A 17,995-nucleotide genomic window follows, 5' to 3' on the forward strand; every position below is an offset into this window, starting at 1 on the left:
GGGGAAGGGGATGCAAATTGGAGGAGATCCAGTGACAAAGAACCGCAAGGGGCACGGCCAGGAAGCGGGAAGTGCGCGCGCGCGGTGGGCGGGAAACCCGGGGGCGGCGGCGAGGCGGGCGCGCGCCCCGCGGGGAGGGGTGCGGAGGAGGGAGGAGGCGTCTGAACCGTGCAGCCCCGCGCGCCGCGCCAGCCCCAGACAGAGCCTCGCTGCAGCCGCAGCAACAGGCGGCGGGCCGGGCTCGCGGGGCGGAGGCGGCGGTGGGGCGGGGAGCTCGAGGAAGAGCGACTCGGGGCCGGCCGCCGCCTGCAAGGAAGAAGAGCACCGCCGCCTCCCGCGCTCGACCGCCGCAGCCCTTCACCCGCCACCGCCGCGCCCACCCTGCGCAGGACCCCGCGAGCGGTGGTGCGCGCACCCTGCAGAGCCCCGGTCGCGCCGAGCTGCCGCCAGACATGACCGTGGTGCCCGGGGACCACCTGCTGGAGCCAGAGGCTGCGGGAGGCGGCGGTGGGGACCCGCCTCAGGGAGGCTGTGGCAGCGGCGGCGGAGGTGGCTGCGACCGCTACGAGCCGCTGCCGCCCGCGCTGCCCGCCGCGGGCGAGCAGGAATGCTGCGGGGAGCGCGTGGTCATCAACATCTCGGGGCTGCGCTTCGAGACGCAGCTCAAGACCCTCTGCCAGTTCCCCGAGACGCTGCTGGGCGACCCCAAGCGGCGCATGAGGTACTTCGACCCGCTCCGCAATGAGTACTTCTTCGACCGCAACCGACCCAGCTTCGACGCCATCCTCTACTACTACCAGTCGGGGGGCCGCATCCGCCGACCGGTCAATGTTCCCATTGACATCTTCTCCGAGGAGATCCGCTTCTACCAGCTGGGTGAGGAGGCCATGGAGAAGTTCCGTGAGGACGAGGGCTTCCTGCGGGAGGAGGAGCGGCCCCTGCCCCGCAGAGACTTCCAGCGTCAGGTGTGGCTGCTCTTCGAATACCCCGAGAGCTCAGGGCCGGCCCGGGGCATTGCCATCGTGTCGGTGTTGGTCATCCTCATCTCCATTGTCATCTTTTGCTTAGAGACCCTGCCCGAGTTCCGCGATGAGAAAGACTACCCCGCCTCCCCGTCCCAGGACATGTTCGAGGCCAACAACAGCACGTCGGGGACCGCCTCTGGAGGCTCCAGCTTTTCGGACCCCTTCTTCGTGGTGGAAACCCTGTGCATCATCTGGTTCTCCTTTGAGCTGCTGGTGCGGTTCTTTGCTTGTCCCAGTAAAGCCACCTTCTCCAGAAATATCATGAACCTGATAGACATTGTGGCCATCATCCCTTATTTCATCACTCTGGGCACCGAACTGGCTGAGCGACAGGGTAATGGGCAGCAAGCCATGTCTCTGGCCATCCTTAGGGTCATCCGCCTAGTAAGGGTCTTCCGCATCTTCAAACTCTCCCGCCACTCTAAGGGGCTGCAGATCCTGGGGCAGACACTGAAGGCATCCATGCGAGAGCTGGGGCTGCTCATCTTCTTCCTCTTTATAGGGGTCATCCTCTTCTCCAGTGCTGTCTACTTTGCTGAGGCAGACGACCCTTCTTCGGGTTTTAACAGTATCCCGGATGCCTTCTGGTGGGCAGTGGTGACCATGACAACTGTCGGCTATGGTGATATGCACCCAGTGACCATAGGAGGCAAGATTGTGGGCTCACTTTGTGCCATCGCAGGTGTCTTGACCATTGCATTGCCAGTTCCTGTGATTGTTTCCAACTTCAATTACTTCTACCACCGGGAGACAGAAGGGGAAGAGCAGGCCCAGTATATGCATGTGGGAAGTTGCCAGCACCTCTCCTCTTCAGCCGAGGAGCTCCGAAAAGCCCGGAGTAACTCCACCCTGAGTAAGTCGGAGTATATGGTGATCGAAGAGGGGGGCATGAACCACAGCGCTTTCCCCCAGACCCCTTTCAAAACGGGCAACTCCACCGCCACTTGCACCACGAACAATAATCCCAACTCGTGTGTCAACATTAAAAAGATATTCACTGATGTCTAATATATGATACAGTTGACAGACTGCCCAGTATTGTGTGGACCGTGCCCCCTTGGTCTGTGTATACCCTTGATTTATACATTTCCAGACCATTCATCAAGGAAAGGCCATGAAAAAGTGGAAAAGCACACTGCATTCTCCCTCTCCCTATCGCTTCATACTGACACAGGTGCCTGTTTTGCAAGTGGGCTGCGTTCTCTCAGCTCTTTTTTCTTAATCTCTCTCCTCGTCTTTTAATTTTGTGACCAACAAACTTACATTAAGGCTTGATTTCTAGTCACCCCCTATGAAAACCCACATCCTGGGAGGAAATGAAACTTCAGGGGTCGGATAACTGTTTAACCTCAAAATCAAAAGATGGTTGTCTCTTTACTGAGTAGAGGAGGCAGAACTTAAATGATGCTTCTTGTTTGGTGAACCGTTCGTTAGTGTTTGTGAACTGTTTGGTTTAATTGCCCAGCCTCTGGATATGTGGGCAGAAAGTCTAACTAGAGCAATGATTTATAAACCCACCATGCATTGACTTTGTTTTGGACTGGTCTTTCCATTTGAATCTCTCCTCTAAGAATTTAAGGTTCGCAATAACTTTGAACCAAAAGGGAAATGGCCCAAATGTGCTGATCTGACATTAACTCTTCGGAGTTTGCAAAGTGTTTTGCGAGTATTAGACACGGATTCCAGTGAAGTTGTGAGTACGTGCCCCAGCCAACATCTACAAACGTCTAGAAATTCGTTTTCAGTGCTGTCAAGAGCAACAACAAAGAATCCTAACGCATGTGAGAGATAAGCTTCTGCAGTGTCACAAGAAGATTAAAGTGACAGACACCCCTTCCAGCGGAAGTTACTAATTCGGACCTGACTGATGCAGTTCCCATAGCAACCCATGTTTCCTGGGAAACCCGAAAAAGGTTGTCATGGCATCTTTTGCTCTTTAGCCCCACCCCCCTCAGGCCTTGCCGTTTCCACAGTAACCTTTCCAGATGGTTCCTACTAACATGATTTCATAAGAAAAAAAAATACTATTTGAATAAACCGCACAAATTAAGTGTAAGATGGTAAAGAGGTGAAATGAATTATAAGATGCTTTTTTATATTTTATATAAATCATTACTGTTATCCCATAATGACTGAATCAAAAAGGAAAAGATCATCTTTGGAATGTTACACGTAAGCCACAATAATCAGAATCTGAATTAGAAGGTTTTTTTTTTTTTTTTTTTTGGTAACAAATTTTAAAGATGCTCCTGCACAGTTCTTTCACCAAGAAATGACAAGCCAAGAAACGAAGTGACAACAACAACAATATAAACATGCCCTGTGCAAAAAGCAAGTGAAAATCAGTGTATGCCAAGTCTTACTACAAGAGACCTTCAGATTTCCTGTTACAAAAGAACAAGAAGTCCATGCGGACCCCACAACAGAGCTGTCACCATCACAGAACTTGAAAAGAAAGGTTAACCTGCGATATATGAGGGATGCAGGTTTTAAGGAGTGTATTATAGCCAATGAAAAGGAGGATGGATCAGGAAGTAATCAGACCTTGGAATTTCAGGCACATGCTGAGGGGTGCCAGCAGACAGGCAGAATCAGGTGAGCACTGTGGCTGTGTGTCTTAGAGTGGTCCGTTTTGCAGGGAACCAGGCAAACGTCATTCGTAGCTAGGTTTATATTTGCAAAATAGACAGCTTTATAATACATGCCAATTGCCTTTTGAGAAGCTCGTTAGGAAATTTTCCCCATGTGTCTGGTTATCTTTTGGTTCCCATGGTTCAGTGCAAAAGGATACAGAAATTTTTCTACTGACCAACTTTTAGCCAAGCTGAACTGAAAATCATTCCATTGCTTTGACCAACCCACTTGGCTCCTGAACAACTTGTTTCCCCTTTAAAATGAATTAAAAAGCAAACCCTACAACTGCTAGATTAGAGGTCCAGTTACATAATTCCTTAGTATCAGTAGTTCTTGAAATAAATGCTTAAAATTGAAATAGGATTGGGCAGTTTACTTCAACGTAGTCATTTTGCTTTGTGTGAATTATACACTGCTTTGGGGGTTTGGTGGCACATAAGTAGTCTGTCCCTCTAGAGCACATGACAGTACCCTCATTTTCAAAGCTCACAAAATTATTTCAGGTAATCTCTCATAAGCCTACCTAACATATTTGTGCATTTGAGAGACTGGGAAATATTAATGGAGGTTCTACGAGGAAAGATAAAGGAAATATGAGAAAAAAAGGTAGAGGCAATAATTCTGTCTACCTGGTTGCTGTTTGTTCTTTGTCTCTAAACAGAATTTTACCTACTTTCTTTTGCTTGTATGACCTTCTTTGGACAATTCACATTTTGATCTATGAGTTGGTCTTCTTGCTAGAGAGGCATTCCTTTCATAATTCCTTTTGGTAATATTAGAGCAGTCACCTAAAAGACTCACATAAAGGTAACACTTTTGCTGCTATTTAGGAATGTAAACACCTTGCTTATTTTCATAAACAGATTATGTTAGCCCATATTTTTATGCTTCTTAAATAAGAGGAGTTTGAAGGACACCTTTTGTTTTCTTAACCAGAGAAATAGCACAGGTTTTGAGTCATAGCTTTCAGGTGATGTAATTGCTTCCAGTCGCCATATTGGAAACTCCTTAAGGGTTATAGGTTCTGTGTTTTGATTTGGGGATGCTCGACGATTTGGGTACTGTGCCTAGCACAAAAAGTAGGGCCTTGTGTTTGTCAGCTTAACACTCTCATCTTACATAAGTATTTCCCGGCTTTTAGTGTAAGTGGCTGAAAGAAACTGTTTGCAGTCTTAGAGCAGGGTTTGCCTCCTGTTTCTGCTGAATGACCTTGAGAACATTACATAACTTCTCTATTCCTTACTTCCTTTTTCATAATATAAAAGTAATAAATAGTCCTTCATACATTTTTGTATTAAATAATTTAATGATGTACATCAGATTAAGAGACTACATGGTCTTATGATCAATCCTTATGAGCATTGTATAGTTAATACAAAGCTTTGTGAATAAGAAACCAGTAATTTCCTGTTTGTACTAAGGCAGTTAACATTTGTTAAGCATCAACAACGCCCTGGACACTTGTCAGTTCTGTGGTGGCATTAACCCCGTTTTAATGAGGATGAGCACGAGATGATGGATGCTAAAGTGTTTCCCTGTGACTTCAAGCTAGTGAGACACCCAGCCACAATTCAAAGCCAGGTCATGATGACTCTAAAGCCATGCTAGTTTTGTGGTGTGTCCTGAAAGAGAAGATAAATCCCTGAGACTTTTAAGTTTGACTTCAGTCCATGTTACTAATTAGTGTGTAGAAACCTCGTCAGCCCACTGAAAATTAGCCCTTTCTTAGGAATGAGATGTGTGTAACAAGGAGAATCAAACCTAAGGCATTTAAATCATATTGAGATTGACTTTCCTTGTAACATAATTGAGGTATCTGGATTTAACCTTAGAAGCCATTATCAGTAATGTTAGGGATGCCCGCAAGGACAATGGTATTTCTGGGGTTTTTAAAGTCATTTCCTGCTTGCATTATTTTAATTGGCAATATGATAAATAACATATAAATTAAACTTTTCATTTCCTGTACTTTGCTTAGGTTTCTGAGGAACCATATCAAAAATTAGTGTCAACATTTGACTCTTGCAAGAAAGTAAGGGTTGCTTACAAGGGGACAGAAAATGGGAGGTTTTCGGGCCACTGAAATTTTTGGCATTAAGACTCCCCTAGCCACTCCACGAGTCGTTAAGAGACTGCAGGAAAACAGTAAGACCTAACTTTGTCGTGTGTACTGGGTGTAACCCCTTCGCCAAGGCTCTAAATCTTTTATAACATGAAAATAGATAGTGATTTGAGCTTTAGAGTAGCGTGCTAATGAATGCACCTTTGCCTGTGCCAATTAGCTTTGCCAGCTACAGGCTTCACTGTTGAACTTAGCTGAACATCTTGAGTGTTGAAAGGAGATGCATGTGAGTTATGTGGCTGGATCGGTCCAACTCAACACCACCTCAGGAGGATGCCTGTGCCCCACAGCCAGTGATCCAGTGCAGACCATAGAGGCTAACATTTAGTATTTATTTTTCTTGTGTGGTGTTTTAAACTCACATTGTGCCAAAATCAAACATCGACTAACTATGGTGACAAGACGAGGTGGGAAAGAAAGCGTTATTTTCTAAACTCCTAAACAGAATTTCCGGATTGATCAACTTTTATATACATAGTAGATGATATTTAAAGTTATGGTTTACATGAAACGTATTTACATGTTTGTCCTATAAGACACCCAGGCAACAGCTTTGTACACAGCATATAACTACAGCACATAATGACATGCACCAATAGTTCACTCCTTTGAGAACCGCAATTATATTTTCTGCACATTGAAATTTTCAGCACTGTCTATAGCAGTTTCAAGCCCTTTCCACCTCTCAGCTGTGAATAAAAGTGATAACCCCTCCCACTAAGAAATGCAAAAAAGCATGTGCCCCCCAATCCGGAGACATGTGGAAACACTGTGAGGCCGAGGTGAGACGTTCTAGACCTGGGAAAAGCTATTTAGGTAGGGATTACGTCTTAGGATTTTTTTGTTTTCTGTTTTGTAATGGGCCTTTTCAACTAAGGAAGATAGAATTACCGGTTTGTAGGATTTCCTATGTTGTGCTGAGGCATGTGTGTGTGTGTGTGTTATATAACTTCTGTGAAGGTATTTATCTTTGAGAAAAGATAAATCAGGGGAAATTTTTTTTAAAAATGGAAAACTATAAAACGCCAAACCTTACTTACAAATTTTAACTTCCTGCCAGAAAATGGTCAGTGTTGTATGGCATCTGATACTAGTATTCATTGTGTGCTCATTCTCAGCCTGCAAATACAGCCTAATGATTCCAGTTCATTAGAGATTTACAGCTGCTTGTCTTGGGTTTTAGTTGTAAAGATAACATATCCCTGAAAAGCATTTTTATGACCTCCCTCCCTTTTTCCTTCCTTCCTCTCTTTGCCCTCCATCAGATGCATTTTCCTTGCACTTCAAAATGCGCACCATCATGTACTTTAGAAAGGAGTCCTGGAAAAGAGGCTCCATCATCTTCTTGAGGGCCATATTGTTATCATATCCTAGGTGAAGAATAGGAACAATTCCCTGGAAAATGCCTAGGGCTGGTCATTAGTAATATAGCAACTGAATAAACCCCAAATATTGTTTCTTCATATCTGAAGAGTGATATGAACAGCTGCTTATTCAGGGTTCGGGTGTTGCATATGATGAGGTCCCTCATTCATTTGTGAAAGAGGGGAGCATTTTCTCTTCCTGTGAGCTTCCAAGTTGGGACTGTCACAGTACCAAGTCTCTGGGGAATTTATGAGGAGATCCCCATGAGCTTTTCACTAAGAAGGCTATCCTCAAACCATCATCGTCTCTCGCCCGGATTTTTATTGACCTTACTAATAAAGCTTCTCTCCTTTCCCTTAATTGACTCAGTTCTTAGCATGAAACCTTCAGTAATCCTTTCTTCTTTTCTTTGGTTTTTTTAATTGGGTTTTTCTTGTTCTTTTTTTGTTGTTTTTGTTGTTGTTGTTGTTGTTGTTTGGTTGGTTGGTTGGTTGGTTGGTTGGTTGGTTGGTTGGTTGGTTGCTCGGGGACAAGGCTTGCCTGGAACTCACTCCATAGACCAGGTGCATCTTGAACTCATAGCAGTCTTTTTGTATTGACCTTACAGGGGTCTGCACGGCCCTACCTAATTCTCTAACTCTTCTGGCCTTATTTGCCTTCCTGACACTTGATCCACAGCGCTCTACATGCTCTTTTTAAAGTGAAGAAATCATCTTGCAGGGTTTGTGCTGGCTGCTTCTTCTGCGTAGTATGCTCGAGCCTTCAAGCATCATCCATATGACTCAGTCCATCGCCCCCTTGCTGTGTCACCTTCTCATCACAGCCTTCCCAGCCAGTCTGCTTGCCACTGCAGCCCCGTTTGTCCCTTTCTCTCTTTGATCTTCCTTCTAACATAGGATATATTTTGTCTATTCGATTTATTATTTTCTCTTTCCTTCCTTGAGGCCATGACCTGGATTGGTACCTGAAACACATTTGTGTTCAGTATGTATTTATTGGAGGAACATGTGGGTTTTCTTGCATGGTTTTCATTGATGCAGCGCTCCGACTCCTTATCATGCTCTCATGGATAAAATTTCTGCAGTTTTGTCCATTGGAAAGACTTCGATGTATATAACATACTTCAGATTCCTACAAGAAGCTCTACCCCTTTGTAAGGATGGAATCCCTTGATCTAAATATGGATATTATCAAGGGTGCTTAGCACTTAGGATGTTTCCCAGAGACCGTGGATCCTACATAGAAGCTAGCAGAGTACTTCTTATAGCTAGTAGTCCTTTTCATTCATGTGGACAAAGACTTATCGTCCCGAGTGTTACAGAAAATCCCAACAAACAGATGACTCCCCTGAAATTAACCTTTCCGTTAAACAAAGATACTGCCATGGTTTTAGATAGCATTGTGGCAGATGTATTCTCTTCGGCAGGATATGTGATTCTGCTGATTTAGAGAGAAATGTATTTCTCTATACTCCCTTTGAATCGTCTCCATTCCCAGGCAAATCAGACCAATGGATGAGCTAGATGGTTCTGCACATCCAGGCAGCATAGTTTTCTTACTAAATGTGTCAACAAATTAAAATCAACATATGTGTTTGAGTTTACATATGTAAACCAACAGAAGTTAGAAACTCTATTCCACAGCTTATCTAATAAGCCTATATAGAACCAAATATTCTATCTGAAAATATCTTGCTAGGTGTTCTTAAAGAAATGACATAAAACAAAAAGTAGAAATTTAAATACTTTAATGTCTCGTTGTTCATGCTCTTATTTTTTTGATGTGTATGTATTTGTGCGTGGGTGGATGTGCCCACAATACAGTTGTGGAGGTCAGCAGACAACCACCTTTCAAGAGTTGGTTTTCTCTTTCCACTGTGTGAGTTGCAAGAATCAAACCTGGGTCATCAGGCTTGGTGGCACATGCCTTCACCCACTGAACCATCTTGCTGGTTCCCATATGTCAGACTTGAAAGACACTTATTCTCTCTAAATACAAACTCTAGTTTCGCTGTTTTATTTCTAGAGTCTGTGAACTTTTTAGCTGCATTCCTTTTTACTGATTTGAGAAGAGCAGTTTATTATGCTATGTAAGATTTAGATATTTTACTTACATGTTTAGATCTGTAAATTTTAGAAATTCATTAGTAGGAGACTCAAATATTCCTCATGTTACTCAAAGTAGCGTTGATTTAGTTTTGCAAGCTCATTTCCCAATGAATTTCCTGGTTTTTGACAATGCTCACATCTTTCAGATTGCTAACGTTAAGTACTGTTGTGTTTAAACCTTTCGTTGCTTGCCAAGAGTTCATAACTTCCAAAACTTCAACCAGAAAACCATATATAAATAGAGAAGACGCTTTCCTAGTCTTTGGGCTTATTCATTACTGGTTAGCTGCTGGTACTGTAGAACTTACTGGTGATGTGGCCAACATTAAGTGTTTTGTTTGGGGGGGGGGTGTTTGTTTTTTGTTTTGTGGTTTGTTTTGTTTTGTTTTTGTTTCTCCAAGACCAGGTTTCTCTGTGAAACAGTCCTGACTGTCCTGGAACTAGCTTTGTAAACCAGGCTGGCCTTGAACTCACAGAGATCCACCTGCCTCTTCCTGAGTGCTAGGATTAAAAGCATGTGCCACCACCACCTGGCATATTAACTTTTTAATAGATGTCAAAATACAGGCACATCATGAGAACAAAGTTCCCATAAATCTACATTTTTAGAATGAATCCAACCCTCTCATCAAATACACATTGTTCAGTGGGCTGAATCTATATTTCTTTCTCTTTGGACTTGATAGAATTATGAGTTGCTTCTTTGCAAATGAATGGTTATTAAACTTGGCTCATTCTTGTCCCCCTTTTGAGCAGGTTTCTTTAATTATAGGTCATCATTTTTTACAATACCTCCTATCTCTTTTATAGAATTCATTTTGATACTTAATGTCTATTCATTTTTTAACCCACTTCTTACCCACTAATGTAAGCATTCTTATACTATCCAGATAGCACCTTTATTTCTATAGAATTACAACTTTATCTACATTTATAACCTGTTAAGATACTGTATGATTCGTATGTGTGTGTGTGTGTGTGTGTGTGTGTGTATACACATGAATGCATGTATGTTGGTGGATATGTGTTTGTGTACATGCAGGTTTATGTGGGCATGTGTGCACATGTATATAGAAAGCAGAAGTCAACTGTAGGTGTCATTCCTCAAGAGCTATCCACCGTGTATTTTAAATGGGATCTCTCTCATTTGCCTGGGGCTTACCAAGCAAGCTAGACTGGCTGGCCAATCAGCGCAAGGGTCTCCACCTGTCTCTACCTTTCTGCTTGGGTCCTGATGATCAAACTCGTGTCCTCATCCTTGTGCAGCAAGTTCTTTATCTACTGAGCCGTCCACCCAGCCTTACATTATTCTTACCAGACATTTCAAAGCCTTCACAGGAAGTAGTGGACACATGAGATTTAAAACAGGAAGCCCAGTCACTTCTACTGAATTGAAATGGTAGCAAAACAAGTGAAACTTAACAGAACCATCTCAAGACAAATAGACCGAAGGCTCAGCAAGTAAAGAATAAGGACTTACATTCTAAATGGAGGCCATATCATTCATGTTATTAGTGTTTTCTTCCTAGTGGAAATTAATAACTAAACCCTTGGAGTTTCTGTATTTTCATAATAAAAATTAAGCATATTTTAAATATACTCTTACTTTTTACTCAAGAAAAGTAGTGTAAAGAAAGTGTTGACCATATGACCAAGTGTGATCCATACCACCAAGAAAAATGTTTCTGCAGATAATTGCTCAGCCCACAGGGGGGCCTACAGTGTGTAGCTTGATGAGTGAGCAATTCTCCCATCAAAAGTGCAGTGGAATCCCAGATCCTCATCTTTGGGTATTTACCCAAGGTTCAGGGACATCTGCTAAAGCCAGGAGTGTATGTAAGGAAGAGTCTTCTCCATGAGCCTGATAGATAATGTTCACACGTTTAACAGTCTCTGTTTATGTCTTTGTGGGTTTCCTTTGTATTACAGAATAATCAAATGTTTTGATGACATAACCCGAATTTAATGTATCCTTTTTTATCCACTTAGCATACCTATAGTGAGGACCCAAAATGTGTCAGACACTGCAAGGCGGCTGGGACTTGCCTTTGTAATATATAAAATGTCTACTGGGTGCCACAGTCCATTCTGGATTCTGGATAAAACTGCAAACCATGCTGTCATTATCCTTTTATATTTTTCTAGTGGGAGGAGAGGGAGGTCACCAAACCTATAGCCTTTATTTCTTGGTTCTTCACAGCCCCTGACAGAGCAGTTTTTGTTTTAATTCTTTAAAGTGATAGATAACTGCACATAGTCATGTTTTAAGGATCATTAGATTTGTAATAAAAAGGTGCTAGGCTCTCGCACTCACAGGGCTTTCTTCCCTTCCGTTCTCTCCCCTCTCCTTCCCTCCCCCTTCCCTTCCCATCCCTTCTCTTCTCTTGTCTCCACCTCCCTCTCCCTGTTCCTCACCCCATCTTTCTCCATGTAAGGACAGAAAGTCTATTCACTACAGAGAGTTCTCATTTTAGCTCACCACAGGAGGAGATATAACCAGAAATCTTTGGAAATCATTGAGAAGATAACACATTTTTCTAAAAGTCACTGTAAACCTACCAGATGGCCTTGAGGATAAGGATAAAATCTCTTTTCCAAAAGCGCACTATCCTTTTAGTTTGGACTAATGGATCATTATTAATTGAAAAATTATAACTAACATAATCTACTACTTTCTAATTTGAAAATTGGAGACATTCAAAATATAGTCTACAGTATTTCAAAAAATGAAATTTTTTGAACTTTACAGCTAAAAGAAAGAAAACATAAATTTTAAAAAATTCATAAATGGAACTTTTCTTGTAACATAAATTCTGTCATTTCAAATACTAAATATAGTGTGAATTATTGCATCTTCTCTATCCAACAGGTCCCTCAAGAGAGCCCCACATAAGGAAGTGCAGAGTGACCCTGACCAGAAGCATGCTCAGTTTTAACTGCTTGGATGAGAGCGGAATGACAGTAACATATTTTCATTTCAGTTAATATTCAGAGATACATCTCTAACAAATGCTTCACTTGAAGGAAAGAACTCAGAACTGGAGGGTACTCTTCATATTATGAGTGGTACAAATGATATCAAGCAGGAGAGAAAAGAGGAACATTAAAAATAAAAAATATTTAAAAAAATAAAATATTAAGGTATCATCTTAACCTGTTGACATTCTGATGGAGTCAAGACATCCCCAAACTACAATCAATGTCACAGATAAAGATAACCTTGTGTGTGTTTCTAACAAGCCAACTATTGCTGGGTTGTTTTTTTTCATTCAAGTATTGAACTGTATTTAATTGTGGAACATGTTCCTATCGTCTGTGTTCTGGGTTAGGTTTAACTTTATCTGTGAGTGTGTGACTATACCAAAGGCTTCCATTGGTAGACCATCCCATTCACACAAATAAGTGAAGTCAACACTGTGCCCAGAGGAGTGGTATTAAAGAAACGTGCCTTGCCTGATGAGACATTCTTTTATTTTTTAATTCAAAATGCTAGGTTAACAAATTAGATTTTAGGTAGGTTTTAGTTGACTTTAACTTTACAAAAAAAATGTAGTAGTTCTTATTCTGTTTAAGTTGTCTGTGTTAACTAAAATTACAATACTTAGTTATACTTAGGCATTTATTATATATCAAATTCTATTTTATTTTCATGGGATGTTTGGTACGGTGAGACAAAGTACATTCTTTAAGATATATATAATATCTCATCTGATGCTTATAACTTTTCCTTCAAAGTTATATGTGTAAAATATTCTTTGACTCATTTTCTATTTTTATATTCTTTTAGAAATGGAACTCTTTTTCAATTAAAAAGGGGCAAATTTTTAGTTGGAAAAGAGACTTGGGAGGTCATAAAGATGGCGTCCCATTTGGGAACATTTAACTTCTGTGCCATTATTGTATTTACTGTGACATCTCAGCAGAATGGTAGCTATTTGTATATTATTTCATAAGCCTTATGGAAAGTCAAACTGTGAACATTCAATATGTACACTACTTTATTCACTTGCATAGTTTATTGTCAAAATATGCCTGAACAAGTGCATAAAAAGTAATGAGTACTTTTAGAAGTTTAATCATATGATGACCTAAAAATTCAAATGATGAATTTCATTAATCATAAGAACCTTAGCTAACAGCCACTTACCTAGTAACCCCCAAATAGGTAGAAACACAATCCAGGTAACTTTCTTTGAGGCAATGTCTAAAGTGAAGTTTTAATAATCTCCTGGTAATTTCTTCATGTCAAAACATGGAGACCATATCACTATCATTTTAATGATGATAAAGGGATGACAGCTGTCTTTGCTTTGAGTGATGTGAGCCTCCAATAGAAATGGCCATGAGTACAGTGAGAATACAGCCACCACCTTGTTTTTGTTAATGTTCGCTCATGTTGTAGAGATACTGGCACTGGGAATAGTGAGCCCTTTGCAGTCGTCTGACTCCTCATAACTGATGGCCACAGCCTCGTTAGCAGTAAAGCGATCCTGGTGGATGAAAACAAACCAGGGGTTCTTAAACGTTCAGGTGTTTGTGTAAGGATCAGTAGGTGTTGCCAAATTGTGCAAGAAATACCTTCATATAATGACACATCTTTAAACAATGTATTGTATGTAATAGTATATCTCTTTTAGAATTATAGGCTACGGTTCAAATAAAGACAAAATCTGGAATTTTGCACACACACACACACACCAAAGAAGAGCTCAGAACAGTATCAGATGCATAACATACTAAAACATTCACATGATGAGTGGTAAAAATAGCATGAGCTTAGATAACAGGATACTGGCATTCTTACCCACTGCCTACCTCTGGGACCCCAGGTAAGTCATTAGCATTGCTAGACTTTAGTTTCTTGAATTGCAGAGTGGGCATGCCAGGTTCGGCAAACTCAAAAGCCCTTTCCCGCTATCAAATCCTGTTACACACATCTCTTGAAAAATGCTTTGAAGAATACTTACACACTAGGATTTTATATGCATTTCTAAAGAATAAATTGAAATAAGATTTAAGCTTTGAAAGTGCCATGAAATATCTCATTCTTCAAATTGTGAGAAGAGGAAATAGGATTTCTTCTCCTTTAAGATCTTTCACTCATCTATAATAGGATCATGAAAAACGGAGGGGTGGGGCATCCCTCTGTAGAAGGGAAGCAGATTAATGAAACAGCTAACAAGATGGGGCAGGTATTGGTAACATTAATTGGATGTTAAGGTGATTTGCACAGTGTACATGAAACGCTGAAATGGTCCCAGAACTTTACTGCACATTAGGAGACTAAAGGTAGGAAAAGATGGGAAAAGACCGGAGAACAGAAGTGTTTGCCTTATTCTCTCCTTGTTCTTTTTACACACGGGAGCTCAAATGGGGATATGCATTGCAATACTGAGTCTGCCGAGCACTCATTGCCCCCAGGAAAGTCCGTTCAACTTCTCAGAACTCCAGTTTCTTAATCTATAAAGAGTTTAAATTTGAATTTAGTAATCTGCATATTTCTTTTCATCTTTTAATGTTCTGCAGCATTCCAGGTTCTTAAAACATTTGCACAAATACCTGTATGTGTTGATTCCCCCCATCGGTCACTATGATGCCGTAGAGTTTTCAAGAAACTGGGTAGATTATGAACTCAGACATGTGTATTCCTAATACTGCTATTTGACCTCGACAAGACCTGAAAAACTTAGACCTCATTCTCATTCAGATCTGGCTAAATTGTTAAAACTTGTCATTTCATCTTTTAATGTTGAATTCATTCCCTAAACAAATGTCTTTTCACGTTACTCTCCACAACTCGTTGTAATTTAATAATCAAATATATTGGCATACCAGTGAACTATAGCTGACTGTAAGATACAATTTTTGTCACATTTAAAAGTTAATGCCCTCTTGGTCCCAGAAACTATAACTATAATATAAAAGAATATTCATAAATTTTGTGAATTTTTTTTAATACAAAGGAGGCCCAATGGAGCCATACTGTAATTCGTTTTGCTCAGGAGTGAGAAAAACATTCAGGGATACCCAAACACTTCTGTTTGGCATTAGTGGACAATTGAGGAAAGAAGGGTTATATCTTTTGCACAACAAAGATGACAGGTGACGATGCCCATTAAAAATGGGAGTATTTTCTGGTGACTGACTTTAGTGTAGGAAGAAATAAGTTAGAAGAACACCAGAGTCAGACACTAGAAAACTTATTAAAATGGTAATGGTCCATTGAATAACGGAAATATTTTTGTCATACTGAGATCCTTTGTCCAGAAAGTTAAGTCCTATTTCCTTTCCATTCAGAAAGGGGCAGGTTTCAGATGCCTCTGTCATAATAGGAAATGTATATTTTGACTAGTGGAGAAATTAGCTAAAGCATCTAATCTGATCATTTTAGTTTTGTGAATCTGAAGTTTCATCGTAGGTGTAGTTTAGTCTCTTGCATATGTGATAGTGTCCGTGATCTTGAGGAATGATTTCATTAGTTTTGTGTTTCTTTTTAAGTTGATAAAATATGCTAAGTGGTGATTCCAGCATACCATGTTAATGCTGTATCCTACAACCATTTGTGAACAAACCACAGTGTTCCTCTTCTGGTAAATTGTTTCTGTGGTGTGATTGTCTCATGCGGGGGGTGGGGGTGGGGAGGTTAAGTATTTAGTTAAAATGTCAAAGTGTTTTTCTTAAATGCCATAAAATTGTGTGACATTAAACCAAATAGGAATATCCTCTTTTTCAACTGTTAGAGAACTTTATAGACTACTTTGGGGACTACCCCATAAATGCTATCATTTGTGGTTTTTTTTAAGCTTATATATTATAGGTGTAACATACAATATATACCACATACAAAGGAAAGCAAACAGTGTATGTAGTGTTTCTTGGAGTCTACATGTGTCTGTTTACACAAATACTTATGCATTGCAAAGACCATCAACATATTCTGTTTCATTTCTAAAGCACTGCCCACATGAATTACTAATAGTATCTAGAGTTTAGAGATAGAGCAGTCAAGGTGTTAAAGAGTCAAGTGACTTACCATAGACCATGTGCCCATAAGTGACTCTAAATGTCATTCATTCTTTTTGCACTTGTCATCCTGGCATGTGTGTGTTCTCTCTCGCGTTGTATTTCAAACCTAAACTTCAAAAGATGTGTTGAAATTTTAATGTTGTAGGGAAATGGAGTCATTGGGATTATTTTAGACCTTCTTAGATAACTTCCAACCTCTGCCTACTACTGTAATACCCAAAGATTTTATCAACTAAAACATAAGTCCCCACACACAAGTCTTATACACCCTCATATCCATTTAATGCCACCATGCCAAAACTAAATTGCTCTTCATCGATCTCCTTTACTTGCTTTTTTACAAGCCCATCATAACAGCTAATTTCTGAACAGTTTTTTAAAGCAACTAGAGAAATTGCAGCTGTTCTGACTCAAAGGGAAAAAAACTAGGCCCCATAGCAATCATTTTTTAGCTTTCAGTTTGTGTATGACTGGAGGAAACGAGAGAAGGGAGTTGGGAGGGTGTGTATATTCTAGTGAAACTATCCTTTCCAGTAACTATGTAGAAATACTGGATTATTAAGTCATAAGTAGCAGTTTGATAACATTAGCCATAGTTCAATTACTGGTAAGCTTTCCACTCATTTAATGATATACTTAAGGATTTTCCCAACTTACATTACAACCCAATGACTTCTCAGTTTGAATATGAAGAACAGTCATGTTTCAACCCATGACCAATACTCCATTTTTGTTCTCAAGTATCAGGTAGCCAATAGTACTGCTTACCCTTGTAAATCAATAGTCTGTGATTCGTTCTGTACTTCTGTGTGCAATGCAGTGTTAACTGTGAATATTTAAAGAAAATGTGTTATACTGGCATTTAATATTTCCTAACATTGACTTCAGTTTTCCCCATCGAGTAGGTAAGTAAACCAAGTATTATTTTGTATGAAATGAAGTAATATTTATTCTTAATAACAACAGTATTCTAACTACAATGTCAAATCAAACATGCATTTTATATTTTTATATTCGTTTTCTTTTGACATTGAGTTAGGTCAATTTACCATGTAGTAATGTAAAGTTAAGTTTTTATGCCATGTTTGCTGCTTAATTTGGGGCCTTTTGTTAAGTAAATACCTATGAGTTTTAATTCTGTGATATTTTCTTGTGATGACTTTTTCAATTTGTCATTGGACTGGAAGTGTTTATTGCAAATGTTAAAAACATAATCCAATAAAACACCTGGAAATGTTCTGTTGCAGTAATAATTCCAAATGGCTGTTTGTTTCCTCTCTTCTCATACCCCCTCTCTCTCTCTGATCTTCCCTTCCTCCACCTTCCCTCCTTCCACTTTATTTCTTTATTTTGATTTTCCAGAAGAAACATCAAAAGCTAAGCTCTTGTCAACAGTTCCAGCCTCAGCTGCCTTTGGATCATCTATCACTTGTCCTCCCTTACAGCAAAGGTTTCTAACATTCCCAAGATGTTGTTCCATTGCCCAGTCTTACAGTTCTAAAATCCCAATGAAGTCTCAAAGAAGAAAAATAAAAGATTAACAATAATGCTGAGCCTTTATATCTTATTCCAGTCATAGAGTAAATGATGACATTACTTCATTTAAAAATAGTAATCCCATTCATCTATGTACTTCCCTGTTCAAAACAGTGTGGAGGTATTATGGGCAGTGTGTGGATGACTCTGCTTTTATCAGATGAATTATAGATAGCCAG

The 17,995-nt window shown here is 40.4% G+C and overlaps 1 protein-coding gene across 2 annotated transcripts; it reads left to right on the forward strand.

The window, feature by feature from the left end:
- The first annotated feature begins 267 nt into the window (after positions 1–267).
- Positions 268–17,527, forward strand: Kcna3 (potassium voltage-gated channel subfamily A member 3). Of its 2 annotated transcripts, none has more exons than XM_057793344.1 (2): positions 268–3,620; positions 12,124–12,258. In XM_057793344.1, the coding sequence occupies exon 1, from the start codon at positions 453–455 to the stop codon at positions 2,031–2,033; it is 1,581 nt and encodes a 526-aa protein (XP_057649327.1). In that variant the 5' UTR covers positions 268–452; the 3' UTR covers positions 2,034–3,620; positions 12,124–12,258. The 2 variants fall into 2 exon arrangements, with proteins under 2 accessions (XP_057649327.1, XP_057649326.1); XM_057793343.1 differs by having other exon boundaries at positions 326–1,878; positions 12,124–17,527.
- The last annotated feature ends 468 nt before the right edge of the window (positions 17,528–17,995 follow it).

The sequence above is a fragment of the Chionomys nivalis genome, chromosome 18 (genome assembly GCF_950005125.1).
Source record: "Chionomys nivalis chromosome 18, mChiNiv1.1, whole genome shotgun sequence".
NCBI lineage: Eukaryota > Metazoa > Chordata > Mammalia > Rodentia > Cricetidae > Chionomys > Chionomys nivalis.

What these genes read in the sequence shown, in the direction of transcription:
- Kcna3 (XM_057793344.1), top strand. Translation starts at nt 453, where the DNA reads ATGACCGTGGTGCCCGGGGACCACCTGCTGGAGCCAGAGGCTGCGGGA.